This window comes from Biomphalaria glabrata, chromosome 1 (genome assembly GCF_947242115.1).
Source record: "Biomphalaria glabrata chromosome 1, xgBioGlab47.1, whole genome shotgun sequence".
In the NCBI taxonomy this organism is placed as follows: Eukaryota; Metazoa; Mollusca; class Gastropoda; family Planorbidae; genus Biomphalaria; species Biomphalaria glabrata.
This window is the reverse complement of record NC_074711.1, coordinates 14768002-14784453: the sequence shown is the minus strand read 5'-3', so window position 1 is coordinate 14784453 and position 16452 is coordinate 14768002. Positions and strand designations below refer to the sequence as shown.

Below are 16452 nucleotides of genomic sequence, written 5' to 3'. Positions count from 1 at the left end.
TACATAGGCCATAAAAAAATATACTTCTTTTAACTACTTTACAAAACAACGCAATGTTTCAACTTTAAAAAAACATTTTCACGACTTTTTTGTAGCGTTACAAGATCTCCATGTCCAGTCTAGATATAATATATATAAGTCTATGAACCAGATTTAGAAGATGGTGCAAAAATATTTTTTTCTGCACGTCTATTAATTTATTAAATATGTTAATGAATAGAGCCTACTTGCGGAAATATCCGTAGACGTAGTCGGTTCAAGATAAAGATTGTCTAGTCCTTTAGCCAGTGTTGCCAAATAAATAGTATTTTTTTCCCTAAGATATACATCAACTGTCAAATTTCTAAGAAAATCATTAGAGCCGTTTTCGAGATGCATGTCCAGGTTCTACCCAGGTTTTGCCCATGAATTTATAAACTGAACAGAGAAATCGTAATAAAAAATAGGAACCATGGCAATAGTTATAATTATGCTGTGAATTGTATTACTGTTTCAGTTAAAGGTCAAAGTGTTTTATCTAGTCCTCTCTATTTCCCATTGTGTCCTTTACTCAGCGGATGCCACAACCAACAAGTACCAAGCCCTGATCAACTGTGACGTCATGGAGGTGGGGGAAGAGTTCTCCAGGAAACCCTACGCTCTGGCCATACGAGAGGGTTCTCCAATGAAAAATGAATTAAATAATGCGTAAGTCTAGTCAATTGTCTCTCTCTATATATACTATAGATATACTCTTAGTTAAGCAAAGTATGTTAATATGTTAGATTGAATAAATGTTTGAGATCATTCATTTGTATTACTTTTAATTTGTCTATGTGTGTACTTTTCTATTTGGTATTTATGTGAGATTAGTCATTAGAATACATATAAACAGAAATGTCTTTAAGCTTTGTGTATTTTGAAAGATCAAAAAGTAACTTTTTTGGGGGGTGTATATGTTGTGTTACATATTGGCTGTCCGTTACATTTACACTTAATAAATCAAGAATGATAGTTTTCATCAACTTATCAAAGTTGCAGATGTCTTAACAGTTTCTGAATTCGTGCAGTTGTCTTTTGAGATTTCAGTTTGCTTGCAGATGTCTTAACAGTTTCTGAATTCGTGCAGTTGTCTTTTGAGATTTCAGTTTGCTTGCAGATGAAGTCCCTAAGATCGCAGGATTGTTTACTTAAAAATGGAGCAAACGAAACAATGTTCCTGAAAAATCTATTAGATTTTTTTAAAGAGAAAAGTTTTCCCTAATTGTCTACAGTTGAAATGATTTTAAACATTTGTATTGGGCGCAAGCATTAGATCTGCTGTTGTGTTTTAATTTAGCTACAACTAGAGCCAATGCGATAAGGAGTACACTGGCGACTCATTGACCAAAACAAAGACAAATTTTCAAATATTCAACATATAAATCAGAATTGATAAGTTTGAGTACTACAGTTATTTAGTGTCCGTATGTTTATTTGTATTAAATCAATACATCAGATCAATTGATTATATTGTCAGGATTCTGAGGCTAATAAACAATCGTACTCTGGAGGAGCTCAAATCAAAATGGTGGAAGAAAGACGCCAAGGAGTGCTCCAAAGATGAGGATGAGAGTGACGGCATTAGCATCAGAAACATTGGGGGAGTGTTTCTAGTCATTGTCATAGGATCTGCTCTCTCGTTGATAACCTTGGCACTTGAGTGTTACTGGTACAGGTAAACATAGGGTCAAGTTATTTATTCACATTATCACTAGGCAAAGGAAAAACACACATTTATGAGAGTTGGTAAGGGTGTGTGATTCAAAACTCAAAAGTCTGAATGTATATAAGGTTCAAGTGAACATAAATTGAATCATATGTTTAAAGTGCGTACATGGTAGAAAGACTGGATAGCTCAGTTGCTAAGCGTCGCGCTAATCTCGAGTGTCGTGGGTTCGATCCTCTTACTAGCCAAAAAATATAAATGTTTATATCTATATATATAATTCTCTTCTTCCCTAATCAGGTCAAACAAGAAGTATTTCTGCGGATAGTCACCCCACAAAAAAAACAAGAGGGGGAGGGGGAGAACACGTTTTCACAGCTCGCTACGGATGTCTGCGCACTGGTCTGTCAAACCCTGCCCGCTCCCATCCCATGCGGGAGGTTTGAACTAGGAAGTAAACTATCGTCAACTCTGAAGGAACATCCGAAACATGTAATACATTTTACAAACACTAAATAGCAGGGCCGGACTTAAACTTAAGCATTGTGAAGCCCTATTCGAAACGGATTTCGCGGGGCCAAGTTTGGGTAGGGAAGCGGACAAGAGTTTGTATTAGAAAATAAATTCGTCTATACATTTTATTCATTCTTTACTAAGTACAGAATTACTTTACGAGCCTTGCGTGTAGCAAAGTCATACAGTATATCATAATAATTCTGTTTCCCACATAGATCCCGCTCAATAGCAAGAATTACCAAATGTTTCAATCTATCTTTGAGAATTGTTGACATCAAGTAATTCTTCATTAGTTTGAGGCGCGAGAAGCTTCTTTTACCTGATTACACATTTACGGCTAATGCATAATGCCGTTTTTATCAATAGCGCGTAGGATTGACGTTTTCCATATTGAATGACACCTCAAAATGACATTTTTTTTCTATGTATTTCCGTATATTTTAAGGACATTTTCGTATATTTTGCAATTTCAGGAGATTTCCAGGAGATTCTGGTAAATCGACAGGAGTGCGCGGGAAATCTGTTTCAAGTTATAAAATGGTTTAATTTAATAATTTATACACCTTGAATTAGCGCGGGTTCCATGAAAGTGCGGATCCTTCGGTCACATAGGTTGCAGTGGCCTAAGACCGGCCCTGCAAAATAGCGGCGTATGCTATGCCGCCGGTCGACTAGTATTATATATTTTAGTAACTCCAGTGGCGGACTGAAAGGGTTAATGTGTGTGCGGCCTACTGATACATATGAATCAGGCCAATCACACAGGTCAACGGGTCAACGGCTGTCGATAGACAAGGGACAGTACTGCTAGTTCACGCAACTATGACCCATGTTGTGGTCATGTCATCGAGAGCCTTCAAGGACTAGCGACAGTGTGTAACAATAGACAGTCGAGTCCAGGACAGCAAAGCAGTAAGGACTTGTGGTACCTTTGATTCCTCGAAAATGTAGCTGTACGAGCTAGACAGACTAGTAATGTTTAGTTAGGCAGTTCTGTTAAGTACAAGAAAGCATTTGAGTTTGATGTAGCCAATTGTGTTGAATTATCTGTCGATGTATTTGTAATTAAACCGCCACTTTGTTACTTGAAGCTCTTGTTGGCAAGTTCTTGTGTTAGATGTGCTGTTGTGTTGTTAAGTAGTGTTTGCAATAGGCCTGGTAGAGAAGATCGTAACATCGTAATATTTTATATTATTGTAACATAATTAGGAATGGAGATAAAAGATATTAATTGTTTTTACAATGTATAGATGTTTTATTAAATATGACTCTAAAAAACACATCGGTAACTTTACTAACTGCACTTTGTACAACTTTTCGTTCTAGAGTTCGCCCAAACAGACGAAACAAAAAATCTACTACGTCCGGAAGTCAGCCTACGTTTTCAGAGACGTCATTTACATCCGGCTATGAGGCAGATAAAAACGGCACCAGAGAAACTAACATGTGCTGTGACTCGGCCTCAGATATCTCTGGACCAGAATTCGGAGTTTCAAACCGTGGTTTTGAGTCTTCCGAAAGTTATGTTGTCACTGGAAAAGTTGACCATCAAGACATTGGTGGGGATGTTGCCATGTCAACAAACGTACACACTGAGCGATTATGAAGTCGACTTGACTCTTATCCGCGCCGCATTTAGACTTGAAAATGACCAAGCTATTTGAGATATAGAGCCTTTCTAAGTCCAGATATTATGTTAATGCTAAACATTTCTTTAAGGTCCTAAGCTATAGATTCTGTTGCATATATGCGAATTTGACTCTAACTCTTATAGAATAGGGCTACTCAATACTCATACAAACTCGCTAGTACTAGATCTAATTAATAATCTAATTTGTTAAAAACATAATCTAATTTGTTAATTATTCGTCGAAAATTGTTAAAGACGTATATTTTTAAAATTTGTATCTATTGACAATTGACATTGATCTAATTCTAATTGCTGAACTGAAAATATAACACACCATAATTGTAAATCTCTAGATGCTGTGTTTAGTGACATTCAATTCAAGAGATGATCTGTTTGAGCTTTGTAATAATCTCATCAATATTGAACTCACGTGAACTGTGGGTCGTCTTCAAACAAAAGCTTAAAAACATACGCTATTAAATATTCAATGATGGCCTGGGGGATATTAGATTCTTATTAAGATTAGCGCGCGTCTCTAAGGGAACTTTGGATCACGATGAAGAAACATCTCACACGAAGTCATCTACGCTTTTGTCTTTATTTAGGAAAACTTATTTTAAAAGAATTTTTTTGCACGCATACACACACACACACACACACATTTTTATTTACAACGTGTGTTTGTCTAAATTAGCATTGGACAAGAGAAGCTCAAGTAATGTCAGAATATTTAGATCTACTATGTAGCAGAGAACCTAAAGCAATTTCAGAATATTTAGATCTACTATGTAGCAGAGAACCTAAAGTAATGTCAGAATATTTAGATCTACTATGTAGCAGAGAACCTAAAGCAATTTCAGAATATTTAGATCTACTATGTAGCAGAGAACCTAAAGCAATTTCAGAATATTTAGATCTACTATGTAGCAGAGAACCTAAAGTAATTTCAGAATATTTAGATCTACTATGTAGCAGAGAACCTAATCGAACTAGTGTGATAATAGAATATTTAGATCTACTATGAAGTAGAGAACCTAATCGAACTAGTGTGATAATAGAATATTTAGATCTACTATGTAGTAGAGAACCTAATCGAGCTACTGTGATAATAGAATATTTAGATCTACTATGTAGTAGAGAACCTAATCGAGCTACTGTGATAATAGAATATTTAGATCTACTATGTAGTAGAGAACCTAATCGAGCTACTGTGATAATAGAATATTTAGATCTACTATGTAGTAGAGAACCTAATCGAGCTACTGTGATAATAGAATATTTAGATCTACTATGTAGTAGAGAACCTAATCGAGCTACTGTGATAATAGAATATTTAGATCTAGGCCTACAATCTTGTAGAGAACCTAGTTTAGTTAGCGCGATTTTAGAATATTGTTTTATCTTATATATTATATTTTGAACCTTGTGTTGAAATCAAAATGTCTGAATATGTTCACTTCTTGCCCACAAAGATCTTCTGGTCCACCAAACACAAGACACTGATGAACTTAAGAAAACAAAAATCGAGTTCCTTTAAAACACACAGACACATACGTGTATGTCGCAATTCGCGAGACCTTTAATGACTCGTCTTCCTTCCCATGAATGTAGTATGTCGCTGGCTATCAATAAGAAACAATACTAGCATTTTAGTCTTTGATGTGTACATGGGAAGAATAAGAAAATCTTTTGCTTAATAAATAGAGTCATTTGGAATAAATCCATAAAAGATTGTTGTTGTTTTTACAAAGCTTATATTAACTCACTCTGTCTGTCTGGCCAAAAGTTTGTACACTTTATTTCTCCCACAGCCAATCTCGGATCAACTTTTGCACAATTACTTCTTTTAGCTGACAACACAAGAATCAATTTAAAAAAAAATGTTAATTAACTATTGGTAATTCTTTTTTTTTTGGTTTGGTATCATTCAAGGGAAAGAAATGGTACTTGACTGATGTGGTGGTATAAGTTCAATTAGTCCCCCTTTATACTCTAAAGAAAGAAATAGGTCGCCGCTTTAAAGTTCGACACCAACATTAGACACCTATAAAACTTTTTATTTTTATAAGCACTCTCCTGGTTCAGTGGTTACTGTGTAGGCTTGAGCCCTTGAGTTCGAATTCAGGTCGTCCGTTTGTTATATATATATGTATTTAAAAAGCAATCACAGTAACATTCACACAGATACCCCTTGTAAAATGTTTTACATGTTTCGGATGTTCCTTCAGAGTTGAAGATAGTTTACTTCCTAGTCCAAACATCCCCTTTCTTTCTCTTCCCACCCCTTTCCCAACTGGTCCAGACAAGTGATAGAATCATAATGTACTGAGAAAGAATGAAATTGCGCTGAACAAAAAAAAAATGGGTAAAAATATTTCTTATCGCACATATTTATTGTTGTTAGTCTAGATCTATTACAAATTTAATAATTTAATTACATGACTAACCCAAACTAATTGATACAACTACGCTTAATATATGCTGAAACAAAGATTATTTATAGTACCTCTCTTAATAAACTTTTGTGCTTATGTTTTGTTTTTGTTTTTGTGTAACTGTAGCTCGGAAATAGCTGGAAAAAAAATATATTTAAATATCAAAAGTCTAAAACAAACACACACGGACATTCTTGGGCTCTTTTATTATACACTATATCTAGATGGGTTAATTGGATTACATAGTTCTTGGTTCTTTAGTTCCAAAGTAATCTTTTGGAAGTTATCTTGTAGACTTCTGTACAGGTGTGATAATGATAGAAGTGTGCACGCTGTTTTGACGGTGTTCGACTACTCTGTTTATCTGTACCTTTCATAGGAGTTGGATGAATAATAACCTGGATATGAGCTTCGGCTTACAGCTGGTTGATATGCATATACAGCTGGAGGTTGTTGTTGGCTTGCCTTGATTGGTTGGTAGCTGCTTGGGATGTAGCTGGGTTTAGTTGTAGATGCAGGGTATGTGGCGCCGTTGTATGGAGTAGCTAAATTGTTGTAGACGTTTTGACTCTGGCTAGGGGATTGTGGATAAGGTTTTACTGTAGCTGGAACATTCTGGTAACTGCTTGGTACATAATTGGGGGATGGTGGGTTGGGTTTAACTGTAACCGCAGGGGCGTAGCCCGAGACGCTGGTGGCGACATACGGTGTAGCTGGACTGTTGTAAAGGGCTTGAGTTTGGCTTGGAGATGACGGGTTAGGTTTAATAGTTGCTGTAGGATATGAGGCAACGTAAGGTGTAGCTGGACTGTTGTAAACGGCTTGGGATTGGCTAGGAGAAGGTTTCGCTGTCACTGTAGGATACGACGCAACGTAGCTGGGGGCGTTGGTAGCCACATAAGGTGTAGTTGGGCTGTTGTAAACGGTCTGAGCTTGGATTGGGGGTGCCGGATTAAGATTTAGAGTAGCAGTTGTATACGCGTTGCTGGGGGCGTAACCTGTACTGCCTAGGTTGCTGTAAGCAGCGTTTCCTTGGCTACCTGTGTTTAGGGAGCTTGGAGCTTGAGTGCCGCTTGCGGTGTAACCATTGGCTTGGGCATAAGCTGCGAGGCTCTCAAAAACGCAGTTAACGAACGCGGCTTTGAAAGCTGGCTCTGTTTCGGCGTAGTTGGCGCTGTAGGCGGAGAGCATTGAAGGGCTACTGCACTGAGAGATAATGTAGGAGGCGATTGCGCTGGGCTGAGCTGAGGGAGTAGAAAGATATGGGCTGGTGGTGGGGCTTTGCTGATATTGAGATGGCGTAGAGATTTGGGGGTTATACGCATATTGGGGAGGAGATACAGCCTGGGGATAATTAGGATTTGAAGAGTAAGGAGCTGTTTGTGGATAATATGCATTTTGAGAAGGTGATGCATATTGTATATTGGATGGTTGCTGAGCCTGAGGATTGTAAGGAACGCTAGGTGTATATTGGGAGGATGACGTAAATTGTGGATAGGATGGTTGTGGTTTTGGATAGGATGGTTGTGGTTGTGGATAGGATGGTTGTGGTTGTGGATAGGATTGTTTATCCGGTGGATATTCAGAAAATGAAGGGTTTTGGGTATTACTCGGAACATCTACTGGTGGATCATCTTCTTGAAGATACTGTAACAGGCCAGATGGCGAGGCAAAGAAACCTGTGTTGTATTGCTCATATGGATATATAATGTTTGTCCCCAGAGTTGACTTGGGAATGTAATCATATACATCATTAGTTGTCTGCCCTTGTACTCCAGCAAACAAGGTAAGGGTGATAACAACAGAAATACGAAACATCATGAATCTGAGGAATAAAAGAATAAGGTGTTTTTTTTTCCCTTCAGTTGATCCAAAGTAGACACTTTGTTTCTGTACATTGATTTTTTTTTAAATCGCGTTTGAGTAAAATAGGATATAACATATCATTATAATATAAGATATAATACGATCATATAAAAAATATCATCATATCAAAATTAACCAATTAGTTGATCATTTAGAACTAATTAATTAATTTTGTTTTATATAGCATAAAGGGAGCTAAATCGAGAGATTTTTTGACAAATAGTAGTAATAAGCGGTTTTTCCCCTTAGATAAGCTTCGAGCTATAGAAGTATTCTTATTTTCAATTTAGACATGAACATCGCAGACCAAGTCCATTCTTTAACAAGATTCCAACTATTGCCACTACTAAATTTAGTAGCATAACTCTTCTTCAAAGTTTTGCTCCTCAAGGAGCCGTTCTATAGTGGACACCCCCATGGCCACTTTGGTACGTTAAATGAAATTGGAAGAGTTTCCACTGTGTCTTGAGATACGAGCCACTGGAAATAAAGTTGTGATGTATGTACATCTGCTTGGATCTCCTGTTCAAACAGGCCGGAGGAAGGGTTTCGTTGGCCTCGAGTTTCAAGAGGACAAATAGCAACTTTCTAGACTAGAATTTAGACAATTACAATTCAGTGTCGGTTTCCCATTTCATAGGGGCGGAATCTACTGTGCTTAGATTTTTTACATCAGGGGCGGTGCCGATCATCTTACTAAGAGAGATAGTCAAGATTTCTTAGATTTTTAACTGGTCCATTTAGTGTTATTTTTGCTTTGATTTTTTTATGCTTTTTTTTTATTTTACTATTTTTGTTACAAAAACTAAGAAAATGTGTTTGTTTTCATTGAAAAAAATATTGCTTTGAAAGCATTCTTTTCCATTTTTTTATGTTAATATTTTGTCCGTAACCATGAAAAATTAGTATCTCCCTTAATGCATAATGTATAAATTTTACACATCACATGATTTTACATTAGACAGTTATCTACTTTGTCACAATGGTTCTAATAAATCTAGTAGATGATTATGTCGAGATATTTTCAGAAGTTATATTTGATGACGTAATAACTTGCTGCATGCTGGGAATCATTGTTTAATTGAAATCGTGAAAAGATTGAACACACTCTTGTGACTATATATTAAGCAATAATAGAGTACATTATTCAAATTAATTAATAGATTGAAAAAAATAGACTTAACATAAAGCTTGAAACTAATACACAGGATGGACACTAATAAAAGTTGTCAATTCTATTCATAGTTATTAAAACCGAAATTTCTAGTAGCAGAACCTAAATAAATACATTTTTTTATTTCTAATTATTAACTACCCTGTCAGCGTTTACTCTGTGAAAAAACTCGAAGTTACCAGAAGCCAAAGTGTAAAAAAAACTGATGCGACTTCTTAAAGTGCACAGAATTTAAGTTGTTTGAAAATAGTTGCGTTAACACACACGAATAGAAATAACGATATTTCCTCCCTTCTAATAAAATGTTTTTTTTTGATCCGCAAAATCACACTCTGACGTCCAACTGTTACGAATCAAACAAAGTAATAAATTACATAAGCTTTCTATGACCAGATGTATTTGTATGTGACTCTGTGTGTGTGTGTGTATTGGGGCGGTGCTTCTTTTAAAGGGTTAAAGAATATTGAAAGTAGAACAAAACCAACTTGTCTTTTTACGATCTTTTTTTTCCCTCTAGGCATTTTTGTTTTAATATATATTTATAAGCAAGTGATCGAATGGATTTGTTACTCTCCAATACAGAAGACAAATGTACAGATTATTACGTTTTCTAATTCTAGATCTCTGTGTGTGTTTAGTGACATTCACGACTTGGTTGTCGAGGCAATGCTCACGAGTTCACTGATGCCTTCTGATAAATAGTTACGTTGTGTTTCTATCAGGCAGCACGGAAACCTTCCCCTCCCCTTATCACACTAATGCCCTAAAACGGTGTTGGATCAGAAATAATAACACAGTACATTTTAATATGATGTGCAAAGAGATGAAACTCTGGTTAAAAGTTTTAAATAGTAATTTTGTTTACTCACTAGATTTACTATAGGCTAGCTTTCTGATTATAATATTGCTTTCTAACTGTAGATCTAAATCTCTGTATTAATAACTCGTTTTAAGCTAAACTTTATTTTTTACAAACCTTATTTCAACTCACTCTGTCTGTCTGGCAAAAGTTTGTACACGTTATCTCTCCTACACCAATCTCGGATCAAGCTGAAATTTATCACAATTATTTCTTTGACCTGACAACACAAGAATCAATAAAAAAAAAAATTACTAGCTTTTCCTTTTATAACAATTGGTAAAATATTTATAATCGCATAGATTTAATTTTGTTGGTTTAGAACTATTACAAATTTAATGACATGACTGATCCAGACTAATTGATACAATTACTATTCGTATAACCTTTTTATTTAAAAAAATATATATTTTATGTTGTTTTTTTTGTTTCAATCGATGGTAATCATCGCATTCAGGCTCTATCTGCGTTCAAAGCTAATGTATTTATGTTTTATTAAAAACTTTCGCAAACAATTATACAGTTTTGTCTTTACGACCGATGATTCAAGAAAAATGCATCATTTGACGTGGAAATGCCTACCTAGCTGTGACCTAGACATTTTCTAATACTGGGTGATCAAAAGCGACACAATCTCTATGAATGAAAAGGCAAAACATACAGAACCCATAAAATAAAACAATCTATTTGTTTAACGTTTAGATCAATGCAACAAGTGTAATATTATACCATATCTGATTGCATGTTGTAGGCTTCTATAATTCTGAATTTCACTGGAATGGTGCAAAGATATGTTGTGGTCGAATTGAAAGAAAAAAAAAGCTAAATTTTAATAAACATCAAAATGTAAAACTAAATCTATTTTTTTAAAATAATGATTTAAATGGCCACAATTTTTTTTTAAATGCATTTTCGTTAGTAAAATAGTAAGTCTGTTTACAGTGAGAAGAAACTGTTACCTGTTCAATGAAAAGTGATGCAAAGTATTTTTTAAGCCAAAGAAAAATGGTTACTTGTAACATTTATATATCTAGTCATGATCAGGTAGGATTGCCCAGGTGCCCCCTCCATGACGTCACATTACTTTTCATATCTCGACCCTGATCTCGCGGTTTTCAATTATTTATCGTCTAATTCATCAGACGGAAAGTATTGACAGATAACTCGTGATGGATCTATCGGAAGTTTTTCAATAGATTATCTCCCGTTATGTAGGATGTTATATTTCCTTTCGTTTTTTTTTTTTTTGTTGTTTTTGTTATTTATTTAAAAAAATATTTACAGTAACGTGGGAAAGAAAAAGAAAAAAAAGATGGATGTCAGAGACAGAACGTAATATATTATGTTGTGACCTGATTTGAAAAGATAACTTATTTATGTTCTTGTTTCAGGTTTCAGTTTTGTAAGGTAACAATGTATTAAACTTTGTTTAGAAAACTAGTGTATCCAGTCTCCTAACATTGCAATTAGTCACAGGAAAATTTGTCAGTCATATATAAGCACTGGCGGATCCAGGGGGGGGGGGGTAGGGGGGCGATCGCCTCCCCCCCCCCTCCACTTGGCCGACCACCCCAAATATGCTATAAATTAAATTCTTATATCGTGTCGCCCTATCCCCTTTTCTTTAATGCCAAATACAATCATTAGCAGAAATTATAAAAAGGAGCGAGGAATAATCGTTTTTACTCTACTCTCTGACATCAACTGACATGTATATAATGAACTATGATGTAGGCCTACGGGTACTTTATGACCCATAACATTTAAAGTAGTAAATGGAAGTATTTTTGGATCACTTCTTTAGCTGTTGAACCAAGTTGACACGGATTACAAATATTGCCTCTGGGTTTAAAATATTAACCTTTCAAAATCGTATCAAACAAACAACCCGCACTCGTATACTGATAATATTAGACGTTCTGCTCGGCTTAAGGCAGACAGTAGCTATCCATTGAGGATGAAGAGACCCTAATACCGTGGAGAGTGGTCCTTGGCGGTCCAGCTTACGTCAATTAGTTAGGAGCTTATCACTGGTAACTACGATCATCTGCTTCTCTGGCACACGGTTAACGAGGGTGTCATGTGGAAAGCACAACGACCAACCGCCTTTACTTTTCCACGACCAATGTTAGGTACCCATTAAAGCTATGTAGACTCAGAGGCACCTTAAGGATCCCGAAATTAAAAATCCAAATCTTCTCCAGGATTTGAACCCGAGATCCATCGATTCGGAAGCCATGCGCTTTACGACTCAGTCACTGCTGCTCTATTGTATGTATTAGTAATAATAAACGGATTCGCGTTTAAAATCTTTTAGCTTTTTCTATACAACATTTTCTCCCCATTTTCCACAGTTCATTGTCGAAGGATGTGCGTTATATGTTTGTGCTGCTCACATACTGTATTTCACATATACTCATGCTGTATTTCCATGTATAAGATAATTAATAGTCGCCTCGCGACTAAGGCAGGTCAAAAATCTAGTAAATCTTGATCTAATTCAGTCAAGGAATCGAATTTTTTTAATGCATTATAACATTTGAAGCCACCCTTCAGTATTTTTATTTTTATTCATTGTAGAGCTCCGAGAAGACATCCTTTCAAGATTCCAACTAACTCTACAGGTGACTACTGGCTTAGGTTGAAATCTTGATCCAGACATAGTTAGCGTTTATATATTGTTTTATAGGTCCAAGATTGGACCTCAGCTATACAGCAGTGAATCGCTTAAAATTGAGAAAGAATTGAGAAAGAATAAGGGTTTTATTTAAAATGTAAAATGTCAAATATTGGGTTCAGTGGTGTGGCAGGGTACGCGTGTACCTGGGTTCAGTGGTGTGGCAGGGTACGCGTGTACCTGGGTTCAGTGGTGTGGCAGGGTACGCGTGTACCTGGGTTCAGTGGTGTGGCAGGGTACGCGTGTACCTGGATTCAGGAATTTGATGGTGGGACTCCCCCCCCCTTACCTCCAGATTGAGCATGACGACAAAATCTAATCGTCATGAATGCATTAGTAGATTACCTATTTAATAAGACATTTGTATATAGGTGATACCTTCTAGAAGTATAGTTTATACTTAATTCTATTACACCTATTTACAAGTAGACCTAAGCCTTAATGTGTTGTGATACGACTTCTGAAAAGTAACTTTGGAGTGCTTCATATTAACACATTTTTTTGGTATTTTCCCAAATTGTGAATTTGCTTTTCAAAAACACTTTCTATGTGAGAACTGTTCAACAAAGAACAAGAAAAACATTTTTTAAAACACTTTTTTAAAAGCAAAGCTTACATTATGCGAATACTTTGTAACAATTCGTTTGGATCACTCATGTAATTGTATTTGTAATAGATCTAGACTAACAATGAAAAAATATATAAAAATAAATACAAAACAAACAAAAAAGAGAACGAACTGAATTCGAACTTGTGTGCTAAAGCCTTGTCAGGTTTCTCAAGCCAACGCGGTAACCACTCTACTAGCGAAAAGATTGTATTGTTTCTATTTCATTTTGTTTTGTTCACTAAGCCTTAGAAGGCAGCCTAATATAAAGGGGATTTATTCAGCTTATACCACCACTTCAGTCAAATACAATTTCATTTCCTTGTTTGAGATACTAAACAAAGTAATTTATTTACCTTTATCGTTACCTATCTGTTGGACCGTTGGGGCACCATGCAAGATTTGTCGACCTACTTTCTGCTTTAGTTAGAACCTCTTTCAATGGCAGGCCCTTCCATTCTTTTATGTTGTTCTCCAATCGATGCAGTATTCCTGTCTGTAATCTCTTAGTTTGTGAAGCGGTCTTTAAATGTCATACCTAGGATTCTTCTGTAGTATCTCAATCCCATTGCTAGGATCCTCCTCTCTTGCTCTTCAGTCAGCCTCCAAGACTCACAAGCATATAAGAATGTGCCCATGACCAGGGAGCGCATCAGCCTGATTTTGGTGCCGAGGGCTGTGCCTTTGTCTTTCCATATTATTTTAAGTCTTGAAAGCGCTGCTGTGAACTGTGCAATTCGTTCCCTCATCTGAGACAATAGCTTCGAGGTATTTGAAACTACTGAAATGTATTACCAATAGTTAATTAACTAATTGTTTGTTTGTTTTTTATTGATTCTTTTGTTGTCAGGTAAAAGAAATAATTGTGCAACATTTCAGCTTGATCCGAGATTGGTTGTCGGAGAAATAACGTGTACAAACTTTGGGCCAGACAGGCAGACCTACAGAGTGAGTTGATATAAGCTTTGTAAAAATAGTATAGCGTTCATCAATTACTTATCAATGGATATCAAATTTCTATTTATCAGTGAATAGCAAATCAATATACTAAAACTGCATTCTTTTCAGACCCTTCGAGTCAAGTAGGCAAATTAAAAATAAGTGCCCCAATTTTCTGTTTTTATCATACATAAAAAGAACATCAAATGAAACCAATCAGATTTGTATTATAGAACTTCTTATTTAATTTTGTATCAATCACAACTTTGAAGATGGTCAGCTCTGCTGGTGTCACTGTAAAGTAAGAAATAGCTTGCATGTATTTGGTAATATTTGAAATTCTCAATGATAAAAACAACTGTCTATAATTTTTTAAAGCCATTAAAATTTCGAAAAAAACAACACAACTTTTGTAGATCACCATCCTATGGTCGAATTATTTCTGGAGCCTCAATTTTCACCCTTTCAAAGTCATTTCTCCCATTATTAAGTTAATTATAGAGATTATTCAGTTGACTCGGAGATACTTATAGAGATTATTCAGTTGACTCGGAGATACTTATAGAGATTATTCAGTTGACTCAGAGATATTGGTGTCATTTTTCTCTTGTTGTGCCTTGAGATGAGTCTCTTTGTGTTCTCTTGGTCTGCCTTGAGATTGAGTTATCTGTGTGGTGTTATTCCCCAGTATTGGGTAAGTTAGTTTATTTTACTATCTTCTACATGTCGTAGCTTTACAATCGTTTCTTTAATAATCGTGAGAATGGCGGTGTCAAAGGAGTGTGTATTTTTCTTATCTAGGGACGCAGGCTTGGGACTCTACTGGAGTCAAGTCTGAGTTGTAGGCGTGGTAGTTGACTATTGCCCGTGGCGCTGGGTTGGCGTTGTGAAGCCTGATTGACTGTGGCACTGAGATTAAGGTGTGCTATAGTCCTTTGAATGTAATCTGTAATTGCTATTGATATTTATTCATAATGTATGCCTCATAATATCATATATATCCTTAACTCATTAAACCTTTGTTGTTATATCATATACAATATTGTTATTCACTAGTATACGTTAATATTTGGTTTATTCGTTCCTAGATATTTATTGCATAAATTATAGAGATTATTCAGTTGACTCAGAGATACTTATAGAGATTATTCAGTTGACTCAGAGATACTCATAGAGATTATTCAGTTGACTCGGAGATACTTATAGAGATTATTCAGTTGACTCAGAGATACTTATAGAGATTATTCAGTTGACTCAGAGATATTTATAGAGATTATTCAGTTGACTCAGAGATACTTATAGAGATTATTCAGTTGACTCAGAGATACTTATATAATTTTCTACTGATCGTTTAACTTTTGGGACTTACTTTGAAAGATGCTCTTACAAATTTGGACTTCATAAAAAGCTGAATAACGATACATTAAGAGTTACTCCTCTTCCCCTGATTAATACTGCTTGCTATTCTTTTACCTTTGGAGAAGACGAATTAGTATTAACATTTTAACAAAATATCTTAGTCACAAAGGTTTTAGGCCATCATACTCTAACGAGCACATCGTAAGATACAACTGAGTGTTTTATACATCCTTTTATAAGTGCATTTTTAGCACTGCAGGTCTTCTATTTTTAGCACTGCAGGTCTTCTATTTTTAGCACTGCAGGTCTTCTATTTTTAGCACTGCAGGTCTTCTATTTTTAGCTTTTATATAGTTAGCAACACTGAAGTTCAATTTATGCCCTTGGCAGTAAATACATTATCGAGAAATTCTCCAATAGGTCTACCAATAAGGTTGTCACTGGTTTGTTACTTTGCATATGCGTTATATTCATGTCAGAAATATAATTTCGGTTATCAATTTACTTTGGTCTTCACCTTCATCTAACCATTAATCTGGTGGACCGTTGGGACACCACAAATGAATAGATCTAGGACCTATTTACTATTTTTGTATATAAAAAATGTACAAATAATAATATTTATAATAACTCTTATTCCAATCTAAGTTTAATTTTAACAGAGCGTAGAGGATCTGTTTCTTTGGCCAACGGTTAATGAACA

At 35.6% G+C, this 16452-nt stretch overlaps 2 protein-coding genes across 7 annotated transcripts in view; one reads left to right on the top strand and one right to left on the bottom strand.

Moving 5' to 3' along the window:
• The window catches only part of LOC106060445 (ionotropic receptor 25a-like), a 32647-nt gene extending 26945 nt beyond the window's left edge, over positions 1-5702 (top strand). Inside the window, exons 15-17 of the mRNA XM_056024028.1 lie at positions 555-687; positions 1499-1696; positions 3530-5702. Of these exons, the coding sequence (XP_055880003.1) occupies positions 555-687; positions 1499-1696; positions 3530-3809 (611 nt within the window). The 3' untranslated portion in view covers positions 3810-5702. The remainder of the gene's footprint in view (positions 1-554; positions 688-1498; positions 1697-3529) is intronic.
• Positions 5703-6455: 753 nt separating this feature from the next.
• On the bottom strand, positions 6456-11257 carry LOC106060450 (DNA-directed RNA polymerase II subunit RPB1-like). Of its 6 annotated transcripts, none has more exons than XM_056024035.1 (3): positions 11127-11199; positions 10285-10387; positions 6456-8093 (listed from the first exon to the last, which is right to left on the bottom strand). In XM_056024035.1, exon 3 carries the CDS (start codon positions 8087-8089, stop codon positions 6629-6631), a length of 1461 nt encoding a protein of 486 aa, XP_055880010.1. In that variant the 5' UTR covers positions 8090-8093; positions 10285-10387; positions 11127-11199; the 3' UTR covers positions 6456-6628. The 6 variants fall into 6 exon arrangements, with proteins under 6 accessions (XP_055880010.1, XP_055880025.1, XP_013073780.2 ...); XM_056024050.1 differs by having other exon boundaries at positions 10300-10387; XM_013218326.2 differs by having other exon boundaries at positions 10285-10358; positions 11127-11145.
• Between the last annotated feature and the right edge of the window lie 5195 nt (positions 11258-16452).